Here is an 18,849-nt window from a genome sequence, read left to right on the forward strand (position 1 = left end):
AACCCAACATCTGAATATGAAACAAAACCAGAGGTTACTGCAATATCGCCTAGAAGATCACGAGAACCGTAACAGAAGGCAAAACCTTAGGATACGAGCGGTTAAGGAGGAGAGGGGCGAAGACCTGAGGAAAATTCTCAACGATTTGTTCCTGCCCCTCCTAAACAATGGTTCGGAAGGTCCCCTCAAAATAGAAAGGGTACATCGAGTTGGAAAGACAAGGGAGGGAGGAGGAAACTGGAACAGGGACATAATTGCCAGGTTCAGACATTTCGAAGATAAAGAGGAAATCTGGCAAAAACTGAGAAGAAAGCCTCCCTTATCCTATGACGGGACTGAGATTCAGATTTTCACGGACTTGGCCTGGGAAACCCTGTCCAGAAGAAGGCATTTAAAACCCTTATTGGAACAAATGCGGAAATCTAATATAAATTACCAATGGGGCTTTCCGGCTTGCTTGATAGGGTTTAGAGAGGGTATATCAGCTAAACTAACATTCCCTGAGGATTTGGCAGGGTTCTGCCGTAAACTGGATATACCGTTGATTGAGTTACCTGAATGGGTGGAATAGGGATGGGTTGAATAGGGACCAGAAAATAGCAGCAACTTGGGGCGGTCCTGAGAGATTGGCACAGAGGGGGTGAGAGGGGGAGGGGTCGGAGGGTGGGTGATCGGAGAGGGGAACAAGTAGGGAGGATCCGTCCCCGCCACACATATAAGATCAATCTCCCGGGAAATTCCAGGAGACAATGTATGGGAGGGGCGCTGAGTGCTACACCTCATCCAAAAGAACCGACAGGTAGGGGATACAGTGGATCCCCACGGTTCAGAGGCGATGCATGGGCCTAGACAAGGGGGGGGGAGGGGGGGATCAAGGGGTGGTTTTTGGAAGGGGAGAGAATATTCTCCCCCTTCAAAATAGGGAGGGAACAGGGAAAACGGCTCCCAGGGGATCTCTTAGAAAGTCCAGCAAGTTCACGGAACGATCCAGTAATAGGAAATGACTGAAGTTAAATTTTTATCCTACAATGTAAAGGGCCTAAATTCAGCGGTCAAAAGACTAAAAGTCTTGGCTGAGCTGGAGCACCTCAGAGCGGATGTGGTATTTATCCAAGAATCTCATCTGACTATTGACGCAAACATTAAACTATACTCCCCGGTGTACCCCGTTTGGTTTTACGGTGATTCCATATCCAAACGAGCAAGGGGTGTGGCTATCGGGTTTACAAGAGGCTTTGGATTCACGCTTGAGGCGAGGCTGACGGACCCCGAAGGGAGATTTTTATTTCTCAAAATAAAGTTCGAAAATGTAATCTATACTCTAGCAAATATATATGCACCAAACGTACACCCAACCCAATACTTAGGAAAAATTTTGGGAAAACTGAACAACTTTGCGGAGGGATATATAATACTGATGGGGGATTTAAACTTTGTATTTAACCCAACAGAAGATAGTACGTTCCGTGGGAAGGTGACAAAAAATGAGCATTTGCAGAGAATCAAACATAAGCTACACGAACGCCAATTAGTGGACGTTTGGCGGATTTTTCACCCAAAAGAACATGACTACACATTTTTCTCCCCTCCCCACGGAACGTATTCTAGAATAGACTACATCTTGGCGGATCACGGGCTGCTAGACTCTATTACAGAGACTGAAATCGGAATCATGACGGTGTCAGATCATGCTCCAATAACAATGAAAATTATATTATCTACACAAAAGAGGCAGCGGCCGGTGTGGCGCCTGGATGATAGCCTGATCCGAGATGAAGGAGGGGGTAGAAGAGTGGAGGCTGAACTAAAACAATTCTTTCATATTAATGATACAGTGGGGATTTCCAGCGCAACCCTTTGGGAGACGCACAAAGCGTATATCAGAGGAATTCTAATTGCCGAGGCCGCTAAAAAAAAAAAAGAAAGGGAAAACAAAGCCAACTCCCTGAGGAAAGAGATAGAGACCCTAGAAAGTAAACACAAAGAGCAAAGATTAAAAGAGACCTACCTTAATCTAACCCTGAAAAGAGATGCACTTAAGGAAATCATGGAACAGGAAGCAAGGTATAAACTAAACTGCATCTCCAAGGAGAGGTACATATGGGGTAATAAACCAAGTAAGCTGTTAGCCAAAATGGCCCAAAAAAAGAAAACTAGGAACTACATTGAAAAAATTAAGGGGAAAAATGGGAACTTGGCTTATGCAACTCCCGAAATCGCAGACAGTTTTAAAAACTATTACGAGGAATTATATACAATAAAACACCCAGGTCTGCAGGAAGGGGAAAGGGAAGAAGAGACTAGAGACTTTCTTGCAAAGGCAGGACTCCCCAGATTGGAGGAGATGGAGAGTTTTGATATGGATCGCCCCATAACCGAGGCAGAAATCAAAATAGCAATAAATACCTCCACGGGCGGAAAAAGCCCGGGTCCGGACGGGTTCTCAACCATGTATTATAAGAGATTTAGCAACATATTGATTCCAAAGATGTGCAAATATTTTAATGGGCTAGGCTCCGAATTCGAAGCCAGCAGTGAAGCAACAGCGGCCGTGATCACGCTAATATTGAAAGAAGGGAAGGACAGCACTCTCTGTTCGGGATACAGACCTATTTCGCTGTTAAATGCAGACATCAAGCTGTTTGCCAAAATCCTTGCAGGACGCCTGAGGGGAGTTATGCACTCTTTGGTGCACCCCGATCAGGTAGGATTTGTACCCAATAGAGAGGGCAAAGATAATAGCCTTAGGGCAATTCTTCTGCTCCAGTCCATTAGGCAGAATAAATCTCCCGGTCTATTCCTGTCAGTTGACGCTGAGAAAGCTTTCGACAGGGTAGACTGGGGGCTTATGATGAAGACCCTTACTATCATGGGAATAGGAAATAGGATGTCCCGTTGGATTAAAACACTGTACCTCTATCCTACCGCAAAAATTAAAATAAACGGAACGTTATCGGAACCATTCGAAATGAAAAATGGAACAAGGCAGGGGTGCCCCCTATCACCCCTTCTCTTTATACTATCATTGGAGCCATTATTGGCTACTATCCGCAATGATCCCGATATCAACGGAGTAGGAGTAGACGGGGAGGAACACAAATTATCGGCCTTCGCCGACGACATTTTATTTTATGTAACCAACCCGATCAAATCCATTTTAAAGCTCTCCAAAGTAATGAAACAATACGGGAATATTTCTAACTTTAAAATAAATATAAATAAATCAGAAATTTTGAATATAAATTTAAATAAAAGAGAGGCAGGACTAGTAAAAGAAGTCTGCGCCTTTCCCTGGACCAAAGAACTAAAGTACCTAGGTATTAAACTAGCTAATACAGTACAGAAGATGTATAAAATAAACTATGTTCCCTTACTAAATGAAATCAAGAATGAACTAAAAAACACGGTAAATAAACCTATATCTTGGATCGGACGCATAAATATGCTGAAGATGGTCGTAGTCCCAAAAATTCTTTATAAATTTTCACTGGTACCAATCGCCCTTCCACAGCAATTTCTGAGCATCCTTAATACCTTGCTACTAAACTATGTATGGAAAAACAAGAAGCATAGAATTTCCCTCTCCACACTAAAACAGGGAAAGCTGCATGGCGGGTTGGGTGTTCCGGACATCAAAAGTTACTATAAAGCGGCGGTCCTATCGCGGGCGGTCGAATGGGCCCGGGACAGGCCAGATAAAAGATGGGTGCAAATTGAGAAGGCGTTATCTAGCAAACACTTGAACAATACCATATGGATCCCTACACAACACAGAGCACTAGATCACAAAACACATGAAATAACAAGACACACTTTAAGATTATGGGATAGAACTCAGGCACAACTAGAGGGGAAATTTAATTCCCCACTAATGAATTTAAAAGAAAATCCTTATTTTGCACCGGGGGAAAACAAAATTGGAGGGAATTGGATTAGGAAAGACACAGTGCACTTAGGAGATATTATTAAGGACGGAGAGATGATGACCTACGGAGATTTGAAGTCCAAAACGGACTACTGGAATCTCGATAGGTGGCATTATTCTCAGCTGCATCACTTTGTGTGGCACCTCCCCCGCCCATTACGGATGGAGGCGGAGCTCACCCCACTTGAGAGGATCTGCAAATCCAAGAATTCAAAGGGCACTATCACTAAACTCTACGAGATATTGGTCAAGATAGGGTCTCGGGGCGAAGCACCCTTCATAGAAAAATGGGAAAGAGAGTTAGGTATCACGAGAGGGACAAACACTTTTCAGAGGATTATTCAATTAACTCACTCATCTGCTATAGATGTCCGCACAGCCGAAGCAAATTACAAGTGCCTTTCAGGGTGGTATATCACCCCTGACAAAGCTAATAAATTTAAAGCAAGCCAGCCAGCTGAGTGCTGGCGGGGTTGTTCAGAAATAGGCACGATGGCCCATTTATGGTGGCTATGCCCAAAAATTCAAAGCTATTGGGATATAATATTGACCCAAATAAAGGTTATAACGGGGGAGGAGATAAAGAAAGACCCCTGGGTCGTGCTTTTTTACGGCAGTCCGGAAGGGGTAAAAAAATACAAGCAGTCTTTACTACCCCATCTCTTAAACGCAGCGAAGAGACTCATTCCCAAAAAGTGGCAGGAGAAGGAAAGCCCCCATGTCTGGAACTGGATAGACGAAGTAGAGGAAACGTACAGGTTAGAAGAACTAAGGGACAGTCACCTGGAAAGAAACGGGGAATATAGGGAGAAATGGGCAAAATGGAAGGAATACAAAAAAACATGGAGCTACGCTGAAAGAGTTAGGGTTTGATAGGAACAGGAAATGTGTAAGTGGGTAGTAACCCACATGCACCGCCAGCTCGCCCTTTTTCGACTACTTTCAGAGGTATATTCAAAAATAGTTCCCTTTGCTGAACTTTATAGGCGATATGTTAGAAGAGACTAGGATGAGATCCCTGGGAGCCATGGGGGGGAGGGGAGGGTGTAAAAAAATTGAAAAAATTCGTTTTTCTGTCAAATATTATTGGGTCCCGACCAACGGGGCGTAGGGTTAATGCCTTTATGATCTGTTGGTTGGCCGACAAAGAATACGTAATATTTATGAATATTTAAAAAAAAAAAAAAAAAAAAAAAAAAAAAAAAAAAAAATTTTGCAGAATAAATACCACATATGATGCAAACCACAACTTGAGACATAAGAAGCATCAAATTATGAGCTGGTCTCTAGAATTGGGTAAATGAAAGCTGAGGTGGTAAAAAAAAAAAAAAAAAAAAAAGGAAACATCAGATGAATGCACAGCAGACCCATTAATCATCTCAGAGGCTTGGTGGAAATGGGTGTAAATATTTGTACCTGCATCATCTCACACACTGTGCTGCGAATCTGAACACTGAGTCAGTATAACGTCAGGGCTACCAGTTTACAGTAATAGCATGAGGTGGTGATTATTATTTTTTTTTTTGAAGCAACTTACTGGGACAGCAGCCATTAGGGTGGGCTGAAGCTCTGATGCGTCACCTTTGCTTCCTTTCTTGATTTTAGTAGACTGAAAAAGAAAGAAAGAAAAAAAGCCCCATAAGTAACAGTTCCACAAGTGAAGGTGTTTATAAAGGAATGACAGCTGCTGAATGTGAAGAAAATACAAGGTGACAGATTACGGAATGGTTTGCGTCATCTCATTGCTCTATGGATTTTCCTGAAGTTATATACAGAACATGCTCACCGCTCATGTGATCAGCAGTCAAAGAACATTCCTCTTGAAGTGTGCTAGATTTACAGCAAAACACATGTCTATGTCTTGTGCAACAAGGAACCCGATGTTCTTGGACTATTCTATAGATTCTTACAAAAGACTGAGCCAAATACAGAAATTTACACTGCTATGATGTGATAGAGTCTCACGTTACAAAGACTTTGCTCTCCAAGGCACTCGACACTCAGAGGAAATAAGAGCCAGAGCACATGGGCCAAAACACATCACAACATGGGAACAGAGATAAGAAAAAGTGATACCATATCAGAGGTGGTTCTTATTCACATTACTTCTATGCACATCATAGGAATTCCTTTAAAATTATAAACTAATTTTTGTTTTGGAAAATCACTATAAAATGGTAGATGAAGAAAAAAAAAAAAACAGCATTTATGTTTTGCAAATACGCCTGCCAAGCATTGCAATCAAGGCCAGTGAATAATGTTGCAATGCACAGACTCCTCCTCTAGTTGGGAGTCAGAAAAGTGGTGGGGGATTCAGGGGTGCAGGTCTGCTTGCAACCCCTAAATATTAAGGGGTAACATGGTCTTAGAAAAAAAAAAAAAAAAAAAAAATGGAGTTAGGCCCCTTCCGCCCGCTGAGCCGGAGGATGACAGGGCGGTCCCTGCACAGGGACCGATCTGTCTTTTCTCCGCTCTCCCCTATGGGGGGGGGGGGATCGGATGAACACGGACCGTCTGTCCGTGTTCATCCGATCCAATAGACGGATAGAAAAGTAGGTTTTTCCTCCGTCACACTTTGGCGGATCGGGTCGGATGTCAGCGGGCATGTCACTGCTGACATCCGTGGCTCCATAGAGGCGTTCAGGTCCGCCTAAAAAACTGGCAGGCGGACCTGAATGGCCCGCCCGTGTGAAAGAGCCCTTAGCCTTTCAGAAAGCTCTGTTAAAATGTCCCTTGGAGTAACAATGCAACTTACCTGATCTGAGAGTGTCTGTGGTGAAGAATAGCCCACTCCACATCCACGGGACAGGCACACCAACTCAGCACTCAACTCCAACACATGTGCTAAAGGTAAGTAACCAATGTATGTGTCTTGCTCTCTGTAATAAGGGAAAACAGGTTTATTGCTACATTGTAATATGTGTAACCTTGCCACAAGATAAACATTTACTATCGCAATAAGAAAAAGATACTTTACTAAGGAAGGAGATTGGTTTGGAAAAGGACATTTCAAGGGTCTCCTAAAAGCCTCTACCACAGCTCTGGGGTCACTGAAAACTGGTGATGTTGGTGCTCTCTGCAGATCCTACAAATCCTATCCTAACTACAGTACAAATGTGTAAACTAATACATTTTACAGGGGTGATGTTAAACACCTGCCACTACACAGAGCAAAACTGATGTTTTCAATTCCAATTTACATAGGATTCATCCAAGAAACATGCTTTCATTGTACACACCGGTTTCTTGCTACATGTATGAACCAATGCATCCACATTTTCTTAAAGGGGTTGTAAAGGTAAAAAGGGGGAAGAGAGCAATGGTACTTTTCACTGCATAGCAACAAAATCATTCTAATTTTCTAGAATGACGGACATTCACTACAGAATATTGGTTTGCTTGCATATGTAAGCAAGCATAGCATTTACATGTTATAAACCGCATATCTGGCATGTACACAAACAAGTGTACAAAACGCAGAGGGGCTGGTATTATGAACATAACATTTACTTGACAAAGCACTGCAATATATCAGTATTGTACTTGCTGAGCTGTAAGCTGTCATACCCCAGGTTTGTTATCCTCTGTGCCATGCCGGTTATGCCAGCAATGATATTGCTGTGAGAGATCATCACTCCTTTGGGAATGCCTGTAGACCCACTTGTATACATAATCACAGCGATGTCATTTGCCTTCGGAGAGGAGCGATGCTGGTTTACTGAAAGACAAAAAACAAAGCTCAATATAAAAATGTTTAAAGTGCATCTAATGCCAAATATTTTTTTGTTGTTGTTGCTTTTGAATAGAGCAAGGATTGGTTTGAATTAAAGAACCCTTTCACACTGGGGCGTTGGCGGTAAAGCAGCGCTTTACCGTCTTAGCAGCGCTTTTCGGCCGCTGGCATGGTGCTTTTAACCCCTGCTAGTGGCCAAAAAAGGGTTAAAAGTGCCTGCAAAGCACTGCTGCCCATTGATTTCAATTGGCAGGGGCACCGCTCCTGAAAGATGCTGCTTGCAGGACTTCAGGGCACGTTCACGCTTGGGCGTCAGCAGTAAAACGCTGCGCTTTTCGGACTCTATAAAAAGGGGGCTTTTAACCCCCTCTAGCAGCCGTAAAATTTAAAAGCGCCCGCAAATCACTGCTGCCCATTGATTTCAATTGGCAGGGGAGCTTTAGGAGCGGTGTATACACCGCTCCTAAAGCGCCTCAAAGATGCTGCTTGCAGGACTTTTTTAGCGTCCTGCCAGCAAGCCGCCCAGTGTGAAAGCCCGAGGGCTTTCACACTGGAGTGAAATGAGAGGCGCTTTACAGGCGCTATTTTTAGCGCTCAAGCACCTGTAAAGCACCTCAGTGTGAAAGTGGCCTTAAAGTGGAGTTCCACCCATAAATATAACATTACATCAGTAGTTTTAAAAAAATGTCATTAGTCCTTTACGAAAAAAACATTTTTTTTTTTAGATGCCTTCAAAGTGTTGTTGCTAGGCAGAATAGTTAATCTTCCCACTTCCTGCACCTAGGTGCTTAATGCTTCCTAACCTACACCGCACAGACTCCTGGGAATGTAGTGGGTGTAACTTTCCAGCAGTCTGTGCATTCCCCAGTCTCAAAGAATCATTTGACTTGGACAGCACAGGTGCTGAAACCTGATCTGACACTGCTTGTGCAGCACTGAGCATGTGCGAGATTTGCAAGGCTGAAATCCAGGAAGTCATACAGTCTGGCTTCATGATGCACACACTTAAGATGGCCCCAGTCAATTTCTATTTTATAAAGTGTCTAAATGCTGTAACAACCTAACAAAACGGACCTTAGTTTACAGACTAACTTTACTAGAATACATTAAGCTTGTGTATTACAGGGGTATTTATATTTAAAAAGTGAAATTGTGTCCGGAACTCCGCTTTAATACCACGTGTGTCCTAGTTGGAGAAAAGTATCCTTTCCATCTATCCTGTTGACCACTGTCATTGAGAAAATCCAAAAATTGAGTGGTCACCAAAACAGGACTATAGGAGGAAGTATCAGTTGGTACACTCAAGACACTGAAGCACGGATTTCTCTTATTTTGAAGAGATTTTGCCTCAATTCCTGCTGTGCATACAGGACATGAAAGAAGGAAGTGAAGGAAAATCTCTCCAATGGGACACAGATGGCGCCGGTCAATAGGGGCAAAAACCTGATCTGGATTCCAGAGCTGCTACAGAACAGGCAAGTATAGCAATCTTTTCTTTACAGGGTTACATAGATCAGGCTTAGAATGGGGTGGGAGTAGGTTTAAAATTAGTTAGGTTAGGAATCCTAGCGATTAGCCCATGATATATAGAGATACCACCCTGAGCATTGCCAATTAGGAGAACAAGTGTTGTAAGCGTGTCAGACACCAGCTGAAGCTGGGAACTAGAATTGTGAATGAGATGATCAGGGTTATGTAATGTGTACCAGATGTATGGGCCTTGAGACTGCAACATCTGGTCACACGGAACACGAATACTCTAAAATCATATTAAAAAGGGGGGGGGGGATGGGTGGGATGTACCCAGTTCATCACTTGCTTGAAGGATTGTATATTTCCTGCTGTGCAAGGAAGCTTAATATCAGGATATCCAGATTTGTTTTACTTGGGAATTAACCCACTACTGCAATTATAGCAACAAGGGGTGAGGTAGTGTGGCTTTTTTTTCTCCCACTAGATCCCAGAAATTAAGTTATTCTTCAAGAAATAGTTGGATAAAGTACATTAAAAAGAGAGAGGAAAAAAAAAAAAAAGAGAAGGATTTAGCACTCTTTGTTGCTCTTTTTTTTTTTTTTTTTGTTTGGAGCATCCTTTTTCTTGCACATGTTTTACTGAATGTTTCCATTGATCGGTACATGAATTCCAAAACTACAGCAAGATTCCCTGCGCCACCTCCAACACTAAATATCCAATGGTTAGTAGAGTCTGGTGTCTGATGAAGACACAAGGCAACATGGGAGACCCTAGGCCAGGGCTCTTCAAATTTGAACAAAGGGACAGTTTATTGTCCTTTAGAGGGGCCAAACTGTGGCCAGTGTGAGTAAATCATGCCCCATCATTGGTGTCAGTGGAAGATATGATGCTCCATTATTGGTGTCAGTGGAAGGAATGGTGCTCAAATGGCCAGATAAAGGCACGCAAAAGGGCCACACTTTAGAGACCACTTGCCCTAGGCTGTCATCTTCCTAATCATTTTCACTTTCTCAATACCAACAAAGAATGCTGATAAGGCAGCCTAGGACCCATGTCAGCAATTGACAAACCTTGTGACTCACCTTGCTTTGCTCCTAGAGCCTGTACTGAAGCCATACTGTGCACAGTGATATTATTGGGATAGGTAGTCTGCTGTGTAGTGCTGCCATCGACCAAGATGATATGCCTCAGGAGAGGAACCTGGGGAAGTATGCTCTGTACAAAGAAAAAAATATAAAAATTTAATGAAATAACAGTACAGAGAAGGAAATTGCTTAGCCGAAATACTAACTGGATACAATCATATAGATAAAATCTCCATTTGATATTCAGCGAATTAATAATGACCTGTGTCCACAGGCTTTTGTTCACACCAGATGTGTTTTGCATTCCCATTTAAAGGATAAGTTTACCTTTAGGAACATGCAACATGTTCCCAGTACTGCCGCCGCCCGTTACCCCCCCTCCCTGTGGCAGTAGTATAGGGAGAAGTTCCCCGTACCAGCGGGCACGGTTTGAAAAATAGCATGGCCGTGCGGGGATCTGCCCACATGATTGCATCATATCAGACACACAGCTCTGTGTGTCTGAATAAACTACAAACCCTGACATCCATAGCCACTTGTAGCTGTGGAGCGCTGTGGTAGTACATTGAGTGCTCCTGTCAGGAAGTAACGGCTTACCCGATACACTGACAGTGTGGTGGAGACCTGCATGGTATCAATGATCTGCTGATCACTGGTGCAATGCTTTACAGACATCCAATAGAAAAATGTATAAAAACAAACACTTTTTTACTTGCAAAAAAAAAAAAAAATCATTATTATTTATTCTGAAAAAGGCAAACTTAACCTTTAATTATATAGGAATGAAATCCCTCCGAGCCGTGATCGTCACTAGTGGCTATAGCAGCTGCTTGCGGTAATCATAAGCGAATGCAGAAACTTGATACAGTCTGCCTACTAATGGTTCGCTGAACCGGCCGGGATTTGAACAGTGTATGGCCAGCTTAACACTTTGAAAAAACTAGTACAAGGGGAAAAGATGGACGCTCCAGTAGGTTTAACTTTGAGGTTTTAAAACCCACTCTTCATGGCATCATCCAGAACAACTTTGACAATTAAACAATAAAAATCACCTCATTGAAAAGCATTCACCAAGATAACTTGGGATTGAATAATAGTTTGTCATTACTGAAAACCTGTACACAACCCAGGTCTTTCATCTTGAGTTGGCAAGTTTGTATTAAGAAGACCAATACGTCACATGGTTCCCCATAAAATTTAAGGGCCTATCCTATCTAATCCAACTATAGGTAAACTCAGGCAAGGAAGGTAGCCGACATTCTAGAAAAAAATAGAAATATATTAAATCTATAAATAAAATATGGTTTACAGAGAAGCAGTCAGAATATAGGTATTTGTAAGAACTTCCAGTCTCAAGTGAATTAAAAGGGTATGTTTACCTTTGGTAACATGTTACACCGGTATTCAGAGAGTAACATGTTCCCGAAGAGCACTTGGCCGCACCCCTCCAATCCCCTAATGTGACAGCAGGCACGGGATCTTCTGCCCCAACTAACCCCACCCCCCGTGTCATAATTTATAAAAAGAGTATAAAAGTGCTCAGTCATGGGGGGCTCTGCCCACGTCATTCGTTGACAGAGTTCTATAAATGAATGAACTACAACTAACTTCTGCCATTGCAAACAGCTTGTAGCTCTCAGTGAACTGAGGGCGCTGATGAGCACTCTTGTAGTTCATTGATCATCCTGCTCTCCAGTAACTGTCTGCCTGTACAGAATTTCTTTTACTTTCACTTTGATGATAATGGTAAATAGGACAAATAGAGGGGGTGAATCTTCAAGACAGCAATAAAGACCCGGCAGTTCTAATCCCTCGCCACTAACTAAAACTAAAAATAATAGTGTTGCATTTGGTTATAGGGATGAACGAATAGGTTCATCTTCTGTCATTTCATCGTACTCGGGCAAAAAATAGGTAGCTTCTAAAGTTCTTCCAGCCTTACATTCCAAGCTTAATTTTTGTTTGACAGGATAAATAATGCATGTAAATAATCAAAAATCAAGTAATCTCTGATATGTATGGCCGTACTGTCATAACAATTTAAGAGCATAGATTCAGATCATTACAGTTCTCTTTAAAAAAAGACAGCATTGCTTCTAAACAGATATTTCTTGCACTGGTAAGACTCCAAAATATACATAAAAGACCACAGACTGAAGGACTGTGCGGAGACTGTTTAGATATAGATCAAGTACAATTAGTATAAAACAGAATTTGTATATATGGGCTGTTAAAGCTTGGAAGCATTTAGCTTACAGGAACGTTAATACACGAAACAAAAGAGCACCTTCAGGTCAGAACACTCAAGGTACAGATAGGACTGTTTACATGAAATAAAACATAGCTGTACTGAGTGAGCACTCGGCAAGAATAATTCAACTGGTGGAATCACAAACAAGTCTAAAACATGGCAAGACTAACAAAAGCTAGCTTTCGGCATGCCACTTCAAGTCTAACAGACGCCAAATAATCTCCTTTATCAAGTGTCTGAAATAAATGATGTCTGTGCTGTCTATAGTGATCAAGAAACCCTCCTTTCATGTATTTTAATATTTAGCAAAAAAAAGTAAACAAGAGGAATCTAGTTACAGTGGACAAAACAAAAAGCCAAGTGTACTTCATGTTCAGTTTAGACCAGGGGTCTCCAAACTGCGGCCCGAGGGCCAGATGTGGTCCTTGGGGCACAATTCCTCCCACTGACAAAAACAATGGGGCACTATATCATCCACCAATAACAATGATGGGATACTATTCCTCCTCCTAATAGGGGGAATACTCCTCCTCCTAATGACCACCAACCCTGAGGCCATATTGGTTCTCACTGATGCCCGTGACATTTTCTTCCCCTGCTGGCCACAATCCGGCCCTCCTAAAGTCTGAAGGGCAATAAAGTGGCCCTTTGTTTGAAAAGTTTGGAGACCCCTGGTTTAGACAAAAAGGAACGGTTAGATGCTCCGTCTTCATTTTTGTTGTTGTCCACCAGCTTCCTAACTTGTCACCAGAACGGCTGGTGAAGTAAAATGTCACCAACGTGGACGCACACAAATGTAACTTACCAGTAAACTCCAATTTGGGAGTACAGTGCAGGACAGGAAGCCATAGACCATGGGTTAAATGCTACTGTCTTCAGGATAACTGGAGACTAGCAAATACTTCGCTGGGAACCGCCCAGTACATCCTTCATCACAATTCCATGGCACTCCAGTTTTGTAGCAAATCAATAAATAAAAAAATAAAAATAAAATACCAGCAGGAGGGACCCATGTCCGGTCATGTATCCAAAAATATGAAAATTTACTGGTAAGTGAAAGCTCCAATTATCAGTACAAGCCAGAAGGTCACAGACCATGGGACACCCCCAAACAATAAATGGAGGGGAGTGCACCAACATAGCAAACAGCAGCAACAAGACTACATTATCTAATAGGCAACGAAACCTAAACATTCAGATAACCGCTTGAAGCACCATGTGGCAAAGCTCACATCAGAGGCCTAAAGACCCACCCGACAAAACTTTGAAAAAGTATAAAACAGTATGACCAGATGGTAGCCTTGCAAACCTGAAAAACATATGTCTGATCATGAAAGGCCCAAGAAACACAGATCTGGTGGAATAGGCCTGACATGGAAGGGAGGAACCCTGATGGCATAAGCTCTGGAAATGAGCTACCCAGCAATAGGACGTCTCTTCTTGGGACTTTCAGGTAGGACAAAAAAAACTTTTTTTGAAGGAAGATTTTTGCATCGTGGTGGACCACAGGACCAGGTAGTAGAGTGTAATCTCCTTGGCATGTTTAAGGGCAGAACATAGGGTTGGGAGGACATTACCCTTACAGAGATAGAAGTAAGAGATTTCCAGTCTCAGGACCACCTTGTCCATACATAAAAGGCACAAAAATGTTCCTTACAAAAAAAAAAAGCCAGACAGGAGGAAGACCAGGATGTGGGGAAAACATTGTTCTAATGCCACGTACACACCATCACTTTATGTGATGAAAAAAAATGACGTTTTTAAAAACGTCACTTTAATTGACTGTGTGTGGGGGAAAACGTTGTTTTATGTCTTGTAAAAAACGACCAAAAAAAATTGAAGCATGCTTCAATTTTATGTGTCGTTTTTCAAAAGTGCACTTTTTACTTCACAGAAATTGACCGTGTGTAGCAAAAAACGTTGTTTTCTAAGACGTTTTTTCATCCACGCATGCCCAGAAGCTACTTATGAAGCAAGCTTCAATGGTAAAACGTGGTGGAACGTAACCTCACTTTGCAAGAACATTGTGAGAAAACGATGGTGTGTAGGCAACTTCGTCTTTGAAAATTGAAGTTTCAAAAACGTCATTTTTTACTTCACAGAAAGTGTCGTTTTTTTTCATCACATAAAGTGATGGTGTGTACGCGGCATTAGGGTTGATGTGCCGGGTTTCTCATCAGTCAAAGTAGGCCTTCCCAGTGCGATCGTACATCCTACAAAAAGGTAGATTTTCTCACCTTGAGATGAGAATAACAGAAGTATCTACATCATTTGTGCTTAAAGAAATTTTGCATTAAAATAATGTTTAAGTGGAACCAAAGGAGATAAACTTCGGTCTTCTCCAACGGTCCAGAGGTCCCTTGCCAGCGTCTTCCGGGGTGCTGGCCTTCACGCATCTCAGTTAGTTGAAATAAATCCTGAACATGCACTAGAGTGTCATCCTGACACACTGGGACCATGCTTGTGATGTAAGCCGAGCTCTGTATGTGGAGCTCAGTTTACATGCTGCAGATGACAGAGCAGACAGGTAGGTGCATTTTATTGTACAAGAGCTAGGTCTTGTCTCTTCTGCAATAGCAAGCCTGCCTGCTCTGATGAAAAAAAAGCCTTCAGGTCTGGTTTAAAACACAATGTGCTTCTAATATGCCAAGGTGAAGAGAAGTTTACATCTCCCCCACAAGTCTAAGAGTTAATTTTTGAACTTCTGTTGTGTAGAAACCAATGTAACTCCCTGAATGTTGGGGCTCTACAGACACTCCAGAAGACAAGATACCGTAAGTGCAGGCACATCCTATAAACTGCTGGCTAAAAACATTTGTAATGGCCAGCACACATATACTTGACTGCATGAACATTACCTTTAATTTTGATTGAAGAAGCTCCTTACTGGTAATTATGTGGGTTACTTCAGTTTCTGCAAGCCCATGGGCAATAGCGGGACCACCCAATGTTGAATACAATGTGACAACTACAAAAAAGAAAAAAAAAGAAAAAATTAGCTTTTGCTGACATGACAGAAACAACATTTGCTGAATACTTTAGTCAAACCACATACTTGGCTTTATTAATAAGCAGAGCAAATCTATTATCATAAAAACAGAAATGTATTGTGCACGCAAATGTTTTTTTTTTTTTTTTTAATTCTACAAGATAACAACATCAGCAATATTATGACTATTGGATCCGAGTTAGAGCCCATTCACACCTCCCCGACAAAACGCCCGACGCCGGACGCTCGTGCCGCTGGAGGGGAGAATTCCCATTGCTGTCTATGAGATGGTTCACATCTCAGACGCCGTACGCCTGTCGCCTGAAAAAAAGTCCCGGACCCTTTTTTTCCAGGCGGCATTGCCGTTCGGCCATACAAAGCAATGGGAAGGCTTTGTTAAAAAAAAAAAAAAAAAAAAAAAAAAAGTTACACACTCGCGGCAAAATACGCGGTGTATCTTGTCGCGGAGGTGTGAATGCAGCCTTAACTTCGCTGCCGTGGGTGCAGCACGTCATCTAGCGTGTTACTACAGAGGACAGGGAGCTTCAACAGGGTCCATGATGTGGGGTTGGGGGGGGGGTTAACATTGCACTCTACATATCAAAATAAAATAAAAACATTCTCCTACTCTGTTCTTTTTTTATTGAACATGTATTACCAAATTTATAAACTATGACAGCATCCTTCTATACATATTTCCCTGTGTTTTCTAAATGGCTTGAATATGGTTTAACACATTTACTTTTTAAAAGGTGCTAGCTCTGGACGCTTAAAGTGGATCTCAAGGTTTCATTTAACTTGCAAATCCAGCTTGGTCCAAAACGAACTATGTATTCACATGTGACTCCGCTACCTACAGTATACAGCGCTGTATTCCAGCAGCGGGACAGGAGCTTCCCATCCCACTCCTGCTGGAACAAAATCAAGTTGGGCAGAGAGCTGCTCAGCCAATCCTAGGAAGCTTTATATTTCTATGAATGACTACAATAGTTCCCCTGATTGGCTGAGTCACAAGACTGCTATAGCATTGCCTAAAGCACTGGTAAAGCTTGTAGGAGGAGTTTTCATTCTCCTATGAGGCTGCATTACCCCTGACCATCTGTCTGGACAGTGCCGATCACATGCACCCTCTATATATATATATATATATTTGTAATACACATACACACACACACACACACACACATATATATATATATATATATATATATATATATATATATATATTATATATAGTTATAGAATGAAAACTAAACTCATCACCAACAGTTTACAGAGCACTTTACAATATAAAATGGGAGACCGTACAGTTGCAATACAATACAAGAGGGTTAAGAGGGCCCTGCTTATAAAAGCTTACAATCCAGTAGGGTGGGGCAGGTGGTACAAAAGGTTATAACTATGGATGATGAGCTGATGAAGTGATAAAAACTTAGTCTGAGGAGGGATAGGCTTCGCTGAAGGAGGAGAGATTTCAGGGATTGCCTAAAGGCAAACACTTTAAAAGTTTATTTGTTACTAAACCCAGGAACTTGCATTCACAATATCTGGTCCCTCACAGTACATGGGAATGCAATCGTTTCAGTAAATATAAACTGCTAAAAAAAAGGATTTTTGTACTCACCGTAAAATCCATTTCTCTGAGTTCATAGACGGACACAGCCTTCATTGACCTTAGGGTTATGCTTCTTCCTACCAGGAGATTTAGGCAGAATTCTACAGCACTTAAGGTGTTAAAAACTTTCCTTCATGCCGCTCCTCCCAGGGGGCGTGGCTCCCCCAGGCATAACCCACACCCTGCTTTAGCAGCCTCAGTTCGTAACAAGCAGTACAAACAAAGGAGGGGTGGGTGCTGTGTCCGTCTATGAACTCAGAGAAATGGATTTTACGGTGAGTACAAAAATCCTTTTTTCTCTTTCGTTCATAGACGGACACAGCCTTCATTGACCTTAGGGACGTCCCCAAGCAGTGTCAAAAAATTCGAGGGGTGGGAAAATAACACAGCAAAAACAGGTTACACCCCAAACAAAAACCGGAGTTACTCAACGGAGGAACTCCAACCTTAAACTGCCGCCTGTAACACCCTGCGGCCGAAGGAGGCATCAGAAGATGCACTCACATCCACCATATAAAACTTTGAAAAAGCGTGGACCGACGACCAGGTCGCAGCCTTACACACCTGTAACACAGAGGCTTGGTGTCGGAAAGCCCAAGAGGCCCCGATCGCCCTGGTCGAATGCGCCATGACCCGAAAGGGGGGCGCACGCCCTTCAGGGCATAGGCCTGAAGCACAACCTGTCGGATCCACCTGGAAATGGTGGCCAACGAGACTGCCAGGCCCTTACTGGGACCGGACACAGACACGAACAGCGAGTCCGACTTCCGGAACGGAGCTGTCGCCGGCAAGTAAACTCGAAGGGCCCGAACCACATCCAGAGAATGTAAAGAGGCCTCCTTCGGGTTCTTCGGCTGAGGACATAAGGATGGAAGAACAATGTCCACATCCAAGTGAAAAGCCGAAACGACCTTAGGGAGAAAAAACGGCTGCGGCCGCAGCACCACCTCATCCTTACGGATGACCAAGCAGGGAGCCTTGCAAGACAAGGCCGCCAGAACAGACAGACACTCGTCTGATCGAGGTAATTGCTACCAGAAATAAAATCACCTTTTGTGACAATAAACAAAAAAAACTCCCGAATGTCCTCAAAGGGAGCATCCTGAAGCACTGAAAGGACTAAATTCAAGTCCCATGGGGGTAATGGAGGGCGCACCGGAGGGGCCACCTGCCAGACCCCCTGACCCAACGCACGCACCGAGGAGTGCGATGCCAAGGGTCGCTGCAAGTAAAAACAGCCAGAGCAGAAATCTGGCTCCTAACCGTACGTAAGGCGAGAGCCTGAACCACTCCCTGCTGCAAAGACAGCAGAATCCTGAACACAACGCATGTACTAGAGTGCCAGTTCATCTCCCCACACAGAGAAGTAGGCCTTCCATGTATGAGGAAAAAACCTACGTGAGGTAGACTTCCGTGCAGGCAGCACGGTAGAGACCACCAAGCCCAATAGGCCTCGGTCCTTAAGCCCCTGGCTCTCAACAGCCACGCCGCTAAGGCCGGTGGCTGTGAAACAGGGTGGAAGATCGGACCCTGTAACAGAAAATCAATTCCCAGGGGAAGACGCTAGGAGGCGTCTGCCAGCAGACGCACCTGGTCCGCGTACCAGAAGCGACGCTGCCAATCTGGGGCAATCAGGACCGATAGAATCCCTACAGCTTCTACTCTGCGCAGCAGGCGAGGAAAAAGCTTCCGAGGAGGGAAGGTGTAAAGTAGGCGACAGCGACCCCAAGGAGCCACCAACGCGCCTGACGCGGCCGCCCACGGGTCCTTAAACCTGG

General features: G+C 43.1%; 1 protein-coding gene across 1 annotated transcript in view; it reads right to left on the reverse strand.

Annotated features, from left to right (window-relative positions):
• ACSL3 (acyl-CoA synthetase long chain family member 3) overlaps nt 1-18,849 on the reverse strand; it is a 137,772-nt gene that overhangs the window by 51,276 nt on the left and 67,647 nt on the right. Inside the window, exons 4-8 of the mRNA XM_040349032.1 lie at nt 15,326-15,435; nt 10,214-10,346; nt 7,493-7,643; nt 6,681-6,804; nt 5,463-5,534 (exon numbers count right to left, since the gene is read on the reverse strand). Of these exons, the coding sequence (XP_040204966.1) occupies nt 5,463-5,534; nt 6,681-6,804; nt 7,493-7,643; nt 10,214-10,346; nt 15,326-15,435 (590 nt within the window). The remainder of the gene's footprint in view (nt 1-5,462; nt 5,535-6,680; nt 6,805-7,492; nt 7,644-10,213; nt 10,347-15,325; nt 15,436-18,849) is intronic.

This window comes from Rana temporaria, chromosome 4, assembly GCF_905171775.1.
Source record: "Rana temporaria chromosome 4, aRanTem1.1, whole genome shotgun sequence".
In the NCBI taxonomy this organism is placed as follows: domain Eukaryota; kingdom Metazoa; phylum Chordata; class Amphibia; order Anura; family Ranidae; genus Rana; species Rana temporaria.